General features: G+C 32.9%; 1 protein-coding gene across 15 annotated transcripts in view; it reads left to right on the top strand.

Annotated features, from left to right (window-relative positions):
• Positions 1-15,005, top strand: part of CDC42BPA (CDC42 binding protein kinase alpha) — a 322,452-nt gene that overhangs the window by 261,535 nt on the left and 45,912 nt on the right. For 7 of the 15 annotated variants that reach the window (XR_005986974.1, XM_041750305.1, XM_041750295.1 and 4 more), the window contains 3 exons: positions 14-52; positions 7,477-7,581; positions 11,554-11,637. Coding sequence is in view for 14 of the 15 variants with exons in the window: in XM_041750305.1 (XP_041606239.1) it covers positions 14-52; positions 7,477-7,581; positions 11,554-11,637 (228 nt within the window). In the remaining variant the exon portion in view is untranslated. The remainder of the gene's footprint in view (positions 1-13; positions 53-7,476; positions 7,582-11,553; positions 11,638-15,005) is intronic. The other 8 variants (XM_041750332.1, XM_041750319.1, XM_041750271.1 and 5 more) reach the window with 3 other exon arrangements.

Genomic DNA, 15,005 nt, shown 5'->3' with positions numbered 1-15,005 from the left:
TTCTTTGTTGAAGCGCTCTCCGTCCTGTACTCCAGCTAGCAAAGGCAGACGTGTAAGAGACTACTACACTGTGTGTCCCCACCCCATGCCCTCCACCCTGTCTCTTACCCTTCTTGCCTGTGGTTGCAGAACACGCTAACGTCTCCGTGATGTACTATTACCTTTACTGCATGCTGTGTGCTGCTGCTCCTGCTATTGCTACTCTGCCTTTCTGCATTTTTTTTCTTTTTCTTTTTCTTTTTCTTTTTCTTTTCTTTCTTTCTTTCTTTTTTTTTTTCTTTTTGTGGCTTTGGCCGTAGAGCTTTAGGAATGTTCGTATATTTCAGTAACCGAACTGCTAAAATGATAAGGTATCTTTTAAATTTTTATTAGGGGTAAAATGTGATCCTAACATATGCTTTGCAAATTGATCACATGCAGAGTTAATGACTTTCTAAATAAGAATATAGTATAAGCAAATATGTAGAGATTTCCTACAGATCTTAATTATTTTGGGAAAAAAAACTTGATGATTCATATTATTCAGAGTTCAAAAGAATTTGGGACAAGTTATAGATTTTATTGACTATAATTTTATGTAAAATCTCTGCAGAAATCTTTGATAGATTACTTAATGTAGTTCAAAGGAATATCCCTAAGTTTATTTATAGATTTAAGGCAATAATATTAATAATAAATTGTTTATATTCTAAGATACCAAGATTTTTTAAATATCATGACATTCTTTCTGTATGAATTGATAACAAACTATAAGCATCATCCTGTGCTAAGGCTAGCTCAGTGTTTCTCAATATTAAATGGGCTAGCCACTGCCTCTATCCTGCAAGATTCTGTTATGCCCCAGAATGGGGAATGTGTTTGTAGAAAGATCTCAAATTTTCCTAAACCAACGTCCACCCCAACATCAATATATACAACATACACGCTCCCTAGTTGAGAAGCAGTGGGCTAGCTGGTTTTGTTTGCTCTGGTTTTCACACACCATGTTAAATAGTAGCATTAAAAGGAATACCTGTGGTAGATACAAGCTTTGAAACTTTCACCTGTCAGCTTCATAATCATTGGTATTGATCAACACCTTAAATCCAGAATTCTTGAGAATTCTGTAAACTCTGGTTTACAAAGAGCATGGGGAGTAGTAGGGTCACCCACTGCTTCCTGGTGCTCTTATCTTTCAGATGTCATGATGCATTGATGGCAAAATAAATATGATTAACCCTTACATAGCACATATTTCCAAACTACTGTTCAGTAGTGAATAAGCAGATCAGATACCAGTGGTGTGGCAGATGGAAACTATGACTTCAATTAATATCTCATTGATTGATAAAGTTTCTGGAAAGATTGCCATTCAACTGATTTTTTTTAATGATTTTGACATTTAGAGAGTTAAAACCTTTGGGTGCTTGGATTTATCAAATTAATCTGAGTATGTGTTAAGTATATCATATAACCTCTAGAAAGGAAGACCAAAATGTTATATGCCCAATTCTATTAGGTTCAAATCATCAGACTGAACTGACTGAATTTTTAGCTAGTTTCTTTTTTAAAAATATTGTTATAATTCAGAGAGATTTTAGTTTTCTGGTTACATATAGATTAGTTATATCTCACTTCCTTGCAGATTTCTAGGGGCTTTGGGCTCCTAGAGCCCTTCTGTGAATCTTAATATAAGGAGAAATTTTTGAAGGAAAGAGCTATTATAAGGTTCCTACTATTTAGTCTGTATCTTCATTCTGTAGGGTATGAATAAGCCATACTTAACTAGAGCCTATTGATGCATATATGGGTTTTTTTAATACAGCTGTGATAGGCTTAATAATCTGCTTTCCAGGCTTTCTTCAATTTTTTCTTAGTTATATATCTGAAAAAGTTTAAAAACCACCTCTGAAAAGTGGTATCTCTGAAGGAGTTGAGTGAAGAATCACCAAGTATTCAGCAGATGCAGAGAAGCATCTCAGTGGCAATAGTGAGGTACCTCAGTGGTCCTGAGAGATGGCAGTGTGTTACAGTAGGACATAGATGGCTACCATTGCTAACAGTGGTCTAGAATCCAACAGTGACATATGATTGTGTATTATACAGTGCTTTCAGATGAGCAATAGGTAATAGTTAAAATTCTTTAAGTGACTCTTATATATCATATAAATGAGGTATCACTATTTAGGGTTTGCTATATTTTTATTTCCAGTCTGCTATAAGGTTCCATTTACATACTTAATAAGTGGCATTATTCAATTAGGCATAGCACAAGTAAGGTTTGTTACTAATATTATTATTAATGCCTGAATATAAGTGGTTATGGAAGGGTCCACAGTGTTCTCATTAATAGTGAGACACATTGAATGTTTCATTTTAGATTATTCCTTCAGAGTGGAACAGAGATTATAAAGAGCTAACATGTAGCTTAACTTTTGTTTTCCGAGAACATTTGTAAATTCTACAGAATACTCAAATAGATCTTTTGAAAGTAAGGAGAATTTTCTTAAAGAGTAGCAAGTTACATTATTTGTAATTAGTAAGATTGTACTTACTAGTTGTAGTCTTCAGTGGTTTATTATTAGGATGATAAAAAGATTTGCTGTTTTCCAAATGATAAGGTATTTCCATAATACTGTTTTTTATCATAAGCGCAATTAACAAAAAATTTAAAAATTATATCAGTGAAAGTTTGAGGTTATAAAGTGTTTTTGAATACAAAAAATTGGATTACTTGCCACTTTGTATCCAAAATACTTCTGGCTAAAGTTAATTGATGATAATTATATTTTTTCTGTTTTATATTTACAAATACAAGACAACATGTTAGATGTAAGCTTTATTTATTTATTTATTTATTTATTTATTTTTTTTAGTGTAAGCTTTTTTTAAAAAATCTATAATCTGTATCAAATCTTGGTATCCTTTATTTTAAAACCAGGTTTCTTATGAGTGTTTTGCTTCTTGTATTTGTTCAAATCTCTGTTTTTGAAGTAGAAAAGGCCCATTGGTACACATTCAAGATGAGTTGTCTTAGTTGTTTTTATTATTTATTAGAACACCATACTGCATAATTTGAGAAGTTCACCTAAAAATCATACCTAATCCTAGGGGGAAAGAAAACTTTTCTATTTTACTGAAGTACCCTAAAACTACATTTTTGTAAATCACTTGATAGGGAAATCCTAATAGATTCAGGAAGCCTTATAGACTTTTTACATGACAGTGTTAGGCATTGTGGATGATACTGCTGATAACTCAGCTTATTTTTTTTTCTTTTCTTTTTTTTCCCAAACAGTAGAGCAGTAGGTAAAAAACCACATTGGAGGAAGTAGGTGTTTCTAATGCCTTGAAGTAGGCTTACTCAGGAAAAAAGAATTAACCAAAAAATAGAAAAAAATCACAGCTACATAAAGATATTCCCCATCTTTCTCAGTAGAGTGCAGCTTAGAAATACTGAGGGGGGCACCTGACGGGATGAGCACTGGGTGTTATTCTGTATGTTGGCAAATTGAACACCAATAAAAAATAAATTTATTATTTAAAAAAAAGAAATATTGAGTGAATTGCTTATACTGTTCAGTTAAGATTTTTTTCCAAGATCTTCCTCCAAATACTATTAGAATGTCCTGTCCAGTTAGTATTACATATTGCTTTCCACTATTTTTTCCTTATCATTCTTTCTACAACCATAACGCAGTTACTGAATTGTGATATCTCTACTATTGATGTATATCATATTTATCAGCTTTTCCTGATTACTAATTCAAGTCATTGCTTACATGTAATGCTATACAATTTTTCAAAACACAAAGAATTTCACTTTCATGATTTAAGTGTACTATTGTTGATTGTATTATAACCATGATAAAGGTTCAGAAGGTAAACATAATTGATGTGCTATTAATCAGTTGCTTTGCTGCCATGTTATATCTGCATCATTGCCAATTAATTATTAAATTAATTTTAGGCTGTCTGCAAAGTCTGGCTTATAGTTATTGAGTATTCTGAAAGTTCAGTAAAACTAATTGCTTTTTAGTGGATAGAATAAGTTCTTAATTATAAATGTATCAGTAAGCATATAATTATAGATAAAATTAATAACATCTTAAAAAACCAGTCCTGTTGGTGATAATTAACACTTTGATATAGAAAATATGTAAGTGGTATTACATTTTTCTTATTCTTCCTGTTAAACCTCTTTTGAGATATTGTTTATACTGGCAGTAATCAATAAAGGAAATTAAATGTGTAAATCTCTTAATTTAACTGGTATTAGCTGCTAATAGCTTTTAGAAGATATGGGAAAAAAATTTTTTAGTCTGATATTCAAAACATTATTGCCAAGAGTTTTATTCATCTTTTTTTTAATAAATTAATTTTTTATTGGTGTTCAATTTACCAACATACAGAATAACACCCAGTGCTCATCCCGTCAAGTGCCCCCCTCAGTGCCCATCACCCATTAATCCCCACCCCCCGCCCTCCTCCCCTTCCACCACCCCTAGTTCATTTCCCAGAGTTAGGAGTCTTTATGTTTTGTCTCCCTTTCTGATATTTCATCTTTACCAAACTTTGTTCCTTGTCTTTCTAAGAAACATACTTTTGAAAAATAAAGTGGTAATTTTTGAACTTCAGTTCTACATTAAGTGAAAAAAAATCCATAATTGGGTTTTTTTTTATTTTTTTTATTTTATTTCTTTTTGGGGGGGTTTTTTTTTAAATCAGAGTATCATTGTAAATGGCATAGTTCAGCTTTTTAAATATACTCAATGTCATCTCAAAATATTACTTAAATATTTTTACTTATTTTTAATTAGTTTTAACAAAAACTACCTGATTTTGTTTAATCTCTGGAATTTGTTTTAAGAGCATATAGTTCCAAAAAGCTAGTATGTTAATTTTCCTTATTCTCTTTTATTAGGTTGATATTGGGTTAGTTTTTAAATCTAAATGTTTCCTCTTTTGAATAACCAGGTTTATTTACCTCATGCAACTAAGAAAATAATTTCAAAATCTATTTTCATTCCTGTTGTTTTCTTTTTTATTTATAAGTAAAAACTTGTTAGGAGGAAAAGATTTTTTATAAATGGCAATAATTCTAAAGAACAGCCAAGAGGTATGTATTTAAAGCCTTGAGAGTTCTTAAGAGTCATTAACTTCTGTAATCAAGGATTAAACTTTGATGGTATATTTTTCCCTTTGTTCAATATCACCCTGTCATCATGTCACATTTTCATGGGGTCATAAAGCATGATGGTAAATGTTTTAAGGACCAACTATGGAGTGGGGATGGGAAGTGGGATTGGTTTTTAGGTGTGATGATTTTTGTGAGTAAACCTTTCACCAGGGCACATACTGACAAAATGTCTTAAGGCAGTGTGTTCTAATTTCAGCACAAGTAAGTGTAAGTAATAAAACTGCCTGCTCAGTTCTGGGCAGCACATATTCACAGGGCTCAAAGAGCAGACCTGCTTTAAATTGTCAGCCAGTACTACTGAAAGCAGAGAGCTCCTGCCTTTCTCATTTTTGAAGTGGTTTTAAAGTAATTGGACTCAGAGGTAGAAAAGCCACTATTAGCTATTCAGTCCCATTCATAGCATTATCCTGTGCACAGGAACGTCTGCTTTTATGTCTTTCACTCAAATTGTGGGCTAATATAATAAAGGCTTTGGAGTGACAGGTCAGAAATTTAAATTTTATTTAAAATGACCCATTTTTTGCACTTAGTAAATCCCCTACTTGGACACTTCTTAAATACTTTATGAGCTACTTAACTTGATTATTTGAGGTCATTTTAAATTCTTATTAATGTAAGATGCATCAGTACTGCTTTGCTTATCAATTCCATGTTAACTGAACCCCCTGCCCCATGAATTCTTATTCAGCTTGCAATTTCTGTAATCTCATGAAAACTAGAAGGAGGAGATGTTTAGGAAGTAGGATCTTTCTGGCCTTATTTCCAGCCCAGATTTATATTCCAGATTAATAATTAAAAGGAGTACCTTCTCCATGACTGTCCCTGAGTGAAATTGTGAATTGGGCAAAATATGTCTAAGAGTCTTATTTTCTTCTTTCTTTTTCTTCTATTCCTGGTGGAAGTTCAGTCAGGAAAAGAGACAGTGTAACTCATTCTGCATGACTGTTCAGTTGCTCTGAGTACCTTTATGGTGGAGATGCTTTTGTACCACAAAAAGAATACTGAACTTGAGGTCAACAAGTGAGATTCAGGCCTGGCTCTCCCACTTGAAAAATGTACTAGTTTTATGAAATTAGCCACATTGCACACTTCAGAGCCGATGTACAGCTGGTATGCCTCAGTTCCCCATTTTTAAAACATGGGAATACTTCCTTAGCTGATGGTACATAGCTGTGGCTGCAAGTTCCTTAGATGTTCTCCCTAGGACGCCTCTTCTCCCCCACTTCTCCTGAGTGCAGGAACTCAAGATATAAAGCCTGGTTGGGAACCATGTGAGTTATCCCCACAAAAATCTTGCCCTGTGGTTTGCCAGAATATCTGCCTGCCTGCCTGTGCCCAGTAGAGGACTCCTGCAGTGTTAGCCAGCCCACTAGCCAGTCCCTAAAAGAATAACCATAATAATAATAATAAAGGAAAAGAGAAAATATTTTATTTTATTTTTTTTAATTAATTTTTATTGGTGTTCAATTTACCAACATACAGAAAAACACCCAGTGCTCATCCCGTCAAGTGTCCACCTCAGTAAAAATACATGTTTAAAATCCTGAAGCTGATTGTTCTTTTTACTGAATTGTAACTCCTGGTCTTTCTGTACAGCACAGTTGAAACAAATTCCTCCAGCCTCTTTTCCAGCTTGCTTTCATTGCCTTTCATTTCAAAAATGCAGTCCTGGTAATTTTGAAAATTGCCAAGCTGAATATATCATCCATCAGTATGCTCCATAAGATCTTGAATGCTAAATTTTAACCCCAAGCATTTTGAGTTTCTAAAAACACTTGGTTAAAAGGCTGCAACTGAATTTAAGTGCTGGTATTTCTCCTGCTGCAGAATAAAAGGGCAGTGTTGTCCCCAATGACAAACACAAAGCTGATAAATTAGTTTCTTTTACAATCAAGTAATGCCTGGTAGACAACCCGATTTCCTTCTTATGAAGGACAAAATTATCTCTGATCTGCAGCACATACTCTGTTAAGTACTCTGCACTTAGTTCACATGTATTTCATTTGCAGAATACAAGTCAAGAACATATAGTAGAGACCAGTGCCCAAAGCAGGAGGCAGGCAGTGAAGATGGGAGCATTTTATTAACTGTTGCTATCTTTATCTTTGTTTACATTAGAACTAGAGGTTATGCTTTTGTGTAATGACAGATCTTGAAGGTGAATATTCAAACTGAGGTTCGTTTTCCTCTTCTCAAGAAATGTTATCATGATGATGCCTTACAGAAATTTGCTAAGAGCTGCACATTGTTTGAAAGTGATTTCTTGGGTTTTTGTTTTTCCTGACTTATCTTCCTAGACCGACCCCGTTGAGAGAACATATGTACGGAATCCGAACGTCAAGGTTAACGTCCAGTCAAGGTCCACATCTCCTTCTACATCTAGTGAAGCTGAGCCACTTAAGGTGCCTCACTCGAGCAGTCATGCTCCTCAACTTTTCACTTGTGTCAGAAAAGAGGGAATTGCAAAAAACAAGTGAAATCTGACTCTTCTTTTAATCTAATTTATTATGTAATAAGTCACAGTATGTTGGAGATCATTGCATTTCACTGATAATGTAAATAGGACTGTAAAACAAAAATAGAAAATCACCCCTCAGATTCAACCTAAAATAAACAATATTTACTTAATTATAAAGGTAATCTTAACATTAAGTAGAGAACTGTGGATCAGAGGGCAGAGTTATCTACATTCTAGAATTGTCAGATACAAACCTGGTAGGCACATGGCAGTGTCAGGTGCCATTCTCCTATTTTAATTCATCTCAGAAGTCTAATAAGACATACGTAACTGTTACTTAGTACAGCTTAAAATTAAAATTGCCACTGCTGGTCACTGAATAGTTTATTCTAACTGTTCAGTCAGATGACATTCAACCATGAAATGTCTTGTAATAGTACAAAAAACCAGTGTTGTTTTGCACCTCACGTCAGTCAGTGGTTTCAAACAGCCAGTCAGCCTGTTTTCTCAACAGAGGTCATTTCCTCAATGAGTCAGAAGAATGTGTCATGCCTCCTGCCTCAAGATGCAATTTAGATTCTTCACTCAGCTTGCAATTCTGACATAGCCCCTTTGTTTCCCATATTATCTCTAGAGCTGTGTCTAGCGTTCCAAGAGAAGCAGATAGTTCACTTTGGAAAGCTATCTGAAGTGAAGTGTGATTTGTAGTTAGATTCTGACTTGATTTTTTACAACCCTATGATAGACTACCTTAAGACAGGTTAAGCTGATGAGTCTCTGCTTTTTTTAAATCATTGTTTTAATATTTTGAATTTATACATTTTAAATGCTGAACTATTTCAAGCACACAGAGAATAATAAACACATGTAACCACCATCCACAGATTGAACAGATGTGAACATTTTGCCATTCTTTTCAGCTCTGTTTTCAAAGAAAAAATATTCCACACAATTGAAACACCCTTCCCTATACTATTCCCCTCTCTCCTTTCTCAGACATATCTAAAGACCTTAAAATTGGTGTGCATTCTCTTCCTTGGTTTTACATTTCACTTTATTTGCATCCATAAACGATATATGAGAACATTTGTTTTATATTTATGTTTTATGCAAACATGCATCTGTATCTCTCTGTAACTCCTTTCATTCAGCATTATGCTTTTGAGCTTTACTCATGCAGATACATGTCCATTTAGTTCATTATTATAACTGTTATGTATTTCATTGTATGAATATAATATAACCATTTATGCATTCTCCTATTGCTAGATATTTAGATTGTTTCCAATTTCTGTTATTACAATCAGTGCTGATGTGAACATCCTAGTAGCTGTCTGCTTTTGCAAATGTGCAGTTTGTTTAGTGTATATACTTGGAAGCTGAATTATTGGGTTGTGTGGTATACGCATTTTCAACTTTAACTAGATTTTGCCAAATTATTTTCTACAGTGGTAGGACCAATTTTCACTTGCACCGACAATGTGTGAGAGTTCCCCATTTTCCCACATCCTTACCAACCCTTGGTAGTGTTAGACATTAACTATTGCCAACTTGATGGGTATGGAGTGGCATTTTTAAATTTGCATTTCTCTGATCTCAACTGTTAATTCAGCATCTTTTTATATGTTTATTGATCAGTGGTGGTTTGCCTGTTTATGTCTTTCATCTGTTGTTCTATTGAATTATTTTTCCTATTCTTTTGTAAGTGTTCTTTACATAATCTGGATACTAATCCTTAGGTGGCTCTGTGCACTGCAAATATTTTCTTCCAGTCTGTGGCTTATTTTAAATTTTTATTTGGTATCTTTTCATCTTGCAACATTATTTATTTTAAAGTAGGCTTATATATATTATTAATCTTTTCCTTTATGACTTCTATTTTTTATATCTTTCTGAAGCAGTTCTTCCCTATGCAGCATTTAAAATTTTTCTTCCATACTTTTTTCTAAAAGCTTAAAAACTTTTATTTTACATGTTTACGACCTTAACTGAAATTTATTGTTACATATTATGTGAAATGGGGTTCTACATCTATTTTTCTCATATGAACAACTCTACTACATTTCCCCCCATTGATTTATAAACCATTCTCTGCTTTATATATATGCGTCTGTTTGGGAGTTTTATTCTCTTCTGTTCTCTGTATCTATTCCTGCATCAATATCACATTGTCTTAATTACTATGACCCTAAAATACTTCATCTGGTATGATTAGCCACTCCCACCCACCTTGTTTTTCCTTTTCTTTTTGACCCTTTAGTTTTACATTTGACTTTTAGGATCAGTTTGTCAAGTTCCATGTGGAGCTTTTGATTGGAATTGCATTAAACTTACAGATTTATCTGAGGAGAATTGACATCTTTGTGATTGGGTCTTTCCATCTATGAACATGGTATACATATCAGTTAGATTTTCTTTTATATCCTTCAGTAAAGTTTTGTTATTTTCTTTATGAATTTACCTCATATTGCTTGTTACATTTGTTCCTAGGTACCTTAAAGTTTTTGTTGCTACAGTGAATGGGATCTTTTCCAAATATACATTCTTATGGTCTTTGTGAACTCTGTTGATCTTGTATCCAGCACCCTTACTTCACTCCTTTTTATTCTAAACTTCTTTTAGATTTTCTGGGTAAATTATAATGTCATTTTTGTTTCCTTTTTTTTTTTTAATTTTTATTTTTATTTTATGATAGTCACAGAGAGAGAGAGAGAGGCAGAGACACAGGCAGAGGGAGAAGCAGGCTCCATGCACCAGTAGCCCGATGTGGGACTCGATCCCGGGTCTCCAGGATTACGCCCTGGGCCAAAGGCAGGCTCCAAACTGCTGCGCCACCCAGGGATCCCTCATTTTTGTTTCCTATTAATTGTTTTTTTTAATTAACTTTTGTGTAGGTTTTCACTGTTCCTCTCTTTTATCTCTCATGTTTACCTGTTGAAACATTAATTTGTATATTTGGTTCAAAGCTTTTTCAAGCTATTTAAAAGTAAATTTAAATTAGAACTAAACTCACAATTAAGCAGAAAACTCTGAGAGGTTCCATTCTAAGGTTATAGGGCATATAAAATACTCTGTTTATATAATAACAAAGGCAAAGAGTCATCTATTTTTTAATATTTTAAACTATAACTTTATTCAAAGCTAGCCTTTTCCTTTTGTTTGCTTGCTTAGCATCCTAAAATGAAGTAATTCTTTATGCCTTTTTTTTTTTAATACTTTGCTAAATAAGTGCTGTCTCTTTTCCAGTAAAATCACTGGTTCCTTTCATTAAAAGTAATATTATACATTAATATTTTATAAAGATATGGCTTTTAACTTTTAAATATGTATATTAAGTTCTGAATTCCAATAATATTAAATACTCTAACTCCCTTCTTTGGAAATTGATTTCTGCACAAAATCCCACTAATCAGTCTCTCTTTCTCTCCCTCCACATGCATACACAAACACACACAAATCCACTGAATTGTGTTCCATATATGCAACATACATTCTGTATATAGAAGTTAGAGTTAAGAGAATCTTCTAAGTATTTGGTTATAAATCATGCTTTTAAAAAATCAGATACTTTTAAGAATTAATGTGACATTTTAAGATGAACTTGAAGATTAATATCCTCATTTTTACGTAGGCAATGTGCTGTGACATTTGTTCTCTTCTGTGAATTCTCTTTTCTGAATCATTTCTTTTTAAATTTCCAGACCAATATTTTTTTGCTAATTGAAGAACTATTTCATTTGTAGACATTGCAGGCTGAAATTTAAATTATCAACACTATGAGAATTTTAGCTTCATTGAGATATTTTTTGCCTTATTGATGTTGCTTGGCTTTATTTACTTTGATTTATTTTTAGTGATGTTTGAAACAGATGGAATACTTCATGACATTTATTTCCTTTTTTGCTCCTGAATTCAGATTGTAGACAGTACTCCTCTTCCAGCTCACACACCAACCTTAAGGAAAAAGGGATGTCCTGGTTCAACTGGCTTTCCAGCTAAGGTACTCAATATATATACTTCTGAAAAAAAATACTATAATGGATTTCTTTTGCTTTTTGTATTTGCTGTGATTTATGCTATTTTTCTCAAACTTACAAACATAAAAGCTTGGAAAGAAAATAAATTTTATGTGACTGGAAATAACCACCACTAAGAAAGGTAGGAAGAGTGTTGTAAAGTTTGTTCCATTTAATTTTTCTTCCATCTTTTTTCAATTTTTTAATAATTTTAATCAAAATGAAAAATTATAAAAGTTGAAGATTGGAGGGCTATATTGAAATGGATAGTTTGGTTTGGTTGGTTTTATTTATTAGTGAAAAGCCTACAAGTTGGGAGTTTTCTGCCCTTTTTTATAATTTCTGAGTTTTTGAAAGATTACTATTTTTGAAGTATATTCTCCTTTTACTTTATGCTCTCAATGTTTTTTCAGATCCATTTTGGGCACTAACAAATTGAAGGAGAAATAAAATGATTGATAAACCAATTTTTTCAAAATTCCATATAATTTTTCATCAATTGTTCTCATTTTAAAATGTAAAACATGAAATACACAGTGAAAGAATATGCAACTTGAATATACCATAAGCACAGCACTAGCTTGCACTCAATGCAGTTTTGATTCAGGAGAAAGACTGCAGATCTGCAAAGTTCAGAAGAATGCTGGGTTTGTGTTTTTCTAGTTCCTTGGGATTATACTTTTATTTTTGTATCTACAGGAAAATAGCCTTGACATTATTCTAGAACTATTTAAATAAATATTTATGGGATTAAACATTTTAGAAGATCTCTAAATTATCAATAAAAAATAATATAAAGAGCAACTTGATAATTATATCTACAACTTACTGAATAGAACTATTCTCCAGGCATTATCTACCTACTATATCATTACTTCTATCACTAGTATTTCTATCACATATCTAAAAGTTTCTAATTCAGTTCTTACTACAGCATTTGAAGATATCTAATATGTTTCCATAGAGCAGAAAACTAAGGCTTTGAGAAATTAAGTTTCCAAATATTACAGAAATAGTAAGCTACATGTCAATATTTGCATGTAGAGCTGTATGTTTCTAAATGTTTTCTTTTAAACAGTACCTAATATTAAAGTTAGATATACAACTAACAAATAAAATTAGTACATAATTGCACCATAATTTGAGAAGGTTTGGGGTTTAGAAAACACAGATTGGCATTACTTAGTATCTGGCATAGTTAGTACATGTATATAGTACAATAAATGGAAATTTAGAATGAATGGAAACTATTGCTTCTATTCTTGCTTTCTTTGTTGTGGTCTCCTTGTTTCCATCTTCCTAAATTCAGTATTTTGAAGTCTGTTATTGTAAGGAGTAGTGCTTAGAGAATGCATTGTAAAAAATAAAAAAGACATTAAGTTGAGGCCACTCAGAAGAATCTAAGATCAAAGTTGACAAATAACTGAGAAAGAGAAACATTTAGTGAAAAATTCAGGTGAATTATTTTTTCATTCTATTCAACATAACTATGACTAAAGTGTTGATTATGGTAGAACATGAAGATTTAGTTGCTTATCTCAAGCTCCTACAAAGAAATTCTAGAAACTGGAAAACAAATGACCTCTCTCCCCAGCACAGAAACCTTGGATAAGCCACAGAATGAGAGACAGGTTGGTGGATCTGAAAAGCTAATAAAATGTACAAAAGTATAATTGGCATGAAAGAAAAACTAGCTGAATAACCTTCACTAGATAAAGCAAAATTCTGAGGCCAAAATATGAATTTAAAATAGGCACGATGAATGGATAAAGAAGATGTGGTTTATGTATACAATGGAATATTACTCAGCAATTAGAAATGACAAATACCCACCATTTGCTTCAACGTGGATGGAACTGGAGGGTATTATGCTGAGTGAAATAAGTCAATCGGAGAAGGACAAACAGTGTATGTTCTCATTCATTTGGGGAATATGAATAATAGTGAAAGGGAATATAAAGGAAGGGAAAAGAAATGTTGGGAAATATCAGGAAGGGAGACAGAACATAAAGACTCCTAACTCGGGGAAACGAACTAGGGGTGGTGGAAGGGGAGGAGGGCGGGTGTTGGAGGGGAATGGGTGACGGGCACTGAGGTGGACACTTGATGGGATGAGCACTGGGTGTTTTTCTGTATGTTGGTAAATTGAACACCAATAAAAATTAATTAAAAAAAAATATCTGCTAGAATGAAACGAAAAAAAATAATAATAATAAAATAGGCACAATACATATTTGAAAGAGATTTTTAAAAAGAAAGTATGGAACAGGATGGAACAGGATGAGGCACCTAGGAAGAAAGATAATTTGCAAGTGCTTCATGTGAAACTGTAACTGCTGGAATAAAGAACTCAGCAGATTGCTCTAATGCAATGAGCAAACTGGATATAGCAGAACAAGTTGGAGGGGGAAGATGGCATGGATGATATAAGACATGAGAGAAATAGTTTCAGTATCTCTGTAATAGGATTGGAAGGGGAAAGAAAAAATAGAAGCACTTGAAGAAATAGTCACCTAACATTTCCCAGTAATTAAAGAGGAAACCCTCATATTGAAATACATCATTAGGTGGAATAATTTTTTTTAAAACTCACACTTGGACACATTATAGTAAAATTTATGGAGATCATAGATCAAGAGAAAATCCTAAAATTTTTCAAAGAGTAAATCATCTTTAAAGAAAAATCAAATTGATATCAAACTTCTCAACAGCAACACTAAGCAAGAAAACAATTAAGATTTTCACAAAAATAGAAAAAACAATGCTAAAATTTGTCCCCTCAAATAGAACAATCTTAAAAAGAAAAGGCTGGAGGCATCACACTTCCTAATTTCAAACTATATTACAAAGCAATAGTAACCAAAACAGTATAGTACTGGCATAAAAAAACAGAAACATATATCAATGGAACAGAATAGAGAGCCAGAAATGAATATGCATATGTCTGTTTACTGAACACACATATGATCAATTAATTTATGACAAAGGCATCAAAAATATACAATGGTGAAAGGAGTCTCTTCAATAAATGGTGCTGGAAAAACTGGATATCCTACATACAAAAGAATGAAACTGGACCACTCTCTCACACCATACACAAAAATTAACTCAAAACAGTAAAGACATGAACATAAAACCTAAAGCCATAAAACTCCTAGAAGAAAACAATGGGTAATCTGCTAGTCTTAGGAATGTTTTTTTTTTTTTTTTTTTTTGGATTTGATATCAAAAGCAAAGACAATGAAACAAAAGCAAAAGTAAATAAGTGGAATTACATCAAAGTAAAAAATTAATGCAAAGCAAAGAAAACCATAAAATGAAAAGGCAAGCTATGGAATGAGAGAAAATATTT

Source organism: Vulpes lagopus, chromosome 1 (assembly GCF_018345385.1).
Source record: "Vulpes lagopus strain Blue_001 chromosome 1, ASM1834538v1, whole genome shotgun sequence".
NCBI lineage: Eukaryota > Metazoa > Chordata > Mammalia > Carnivora > Canidae > Vulpes > Vulpes lagopus.
This window is presented reverse-complemented; position numbering and strand designations above follow the sequence as displayed.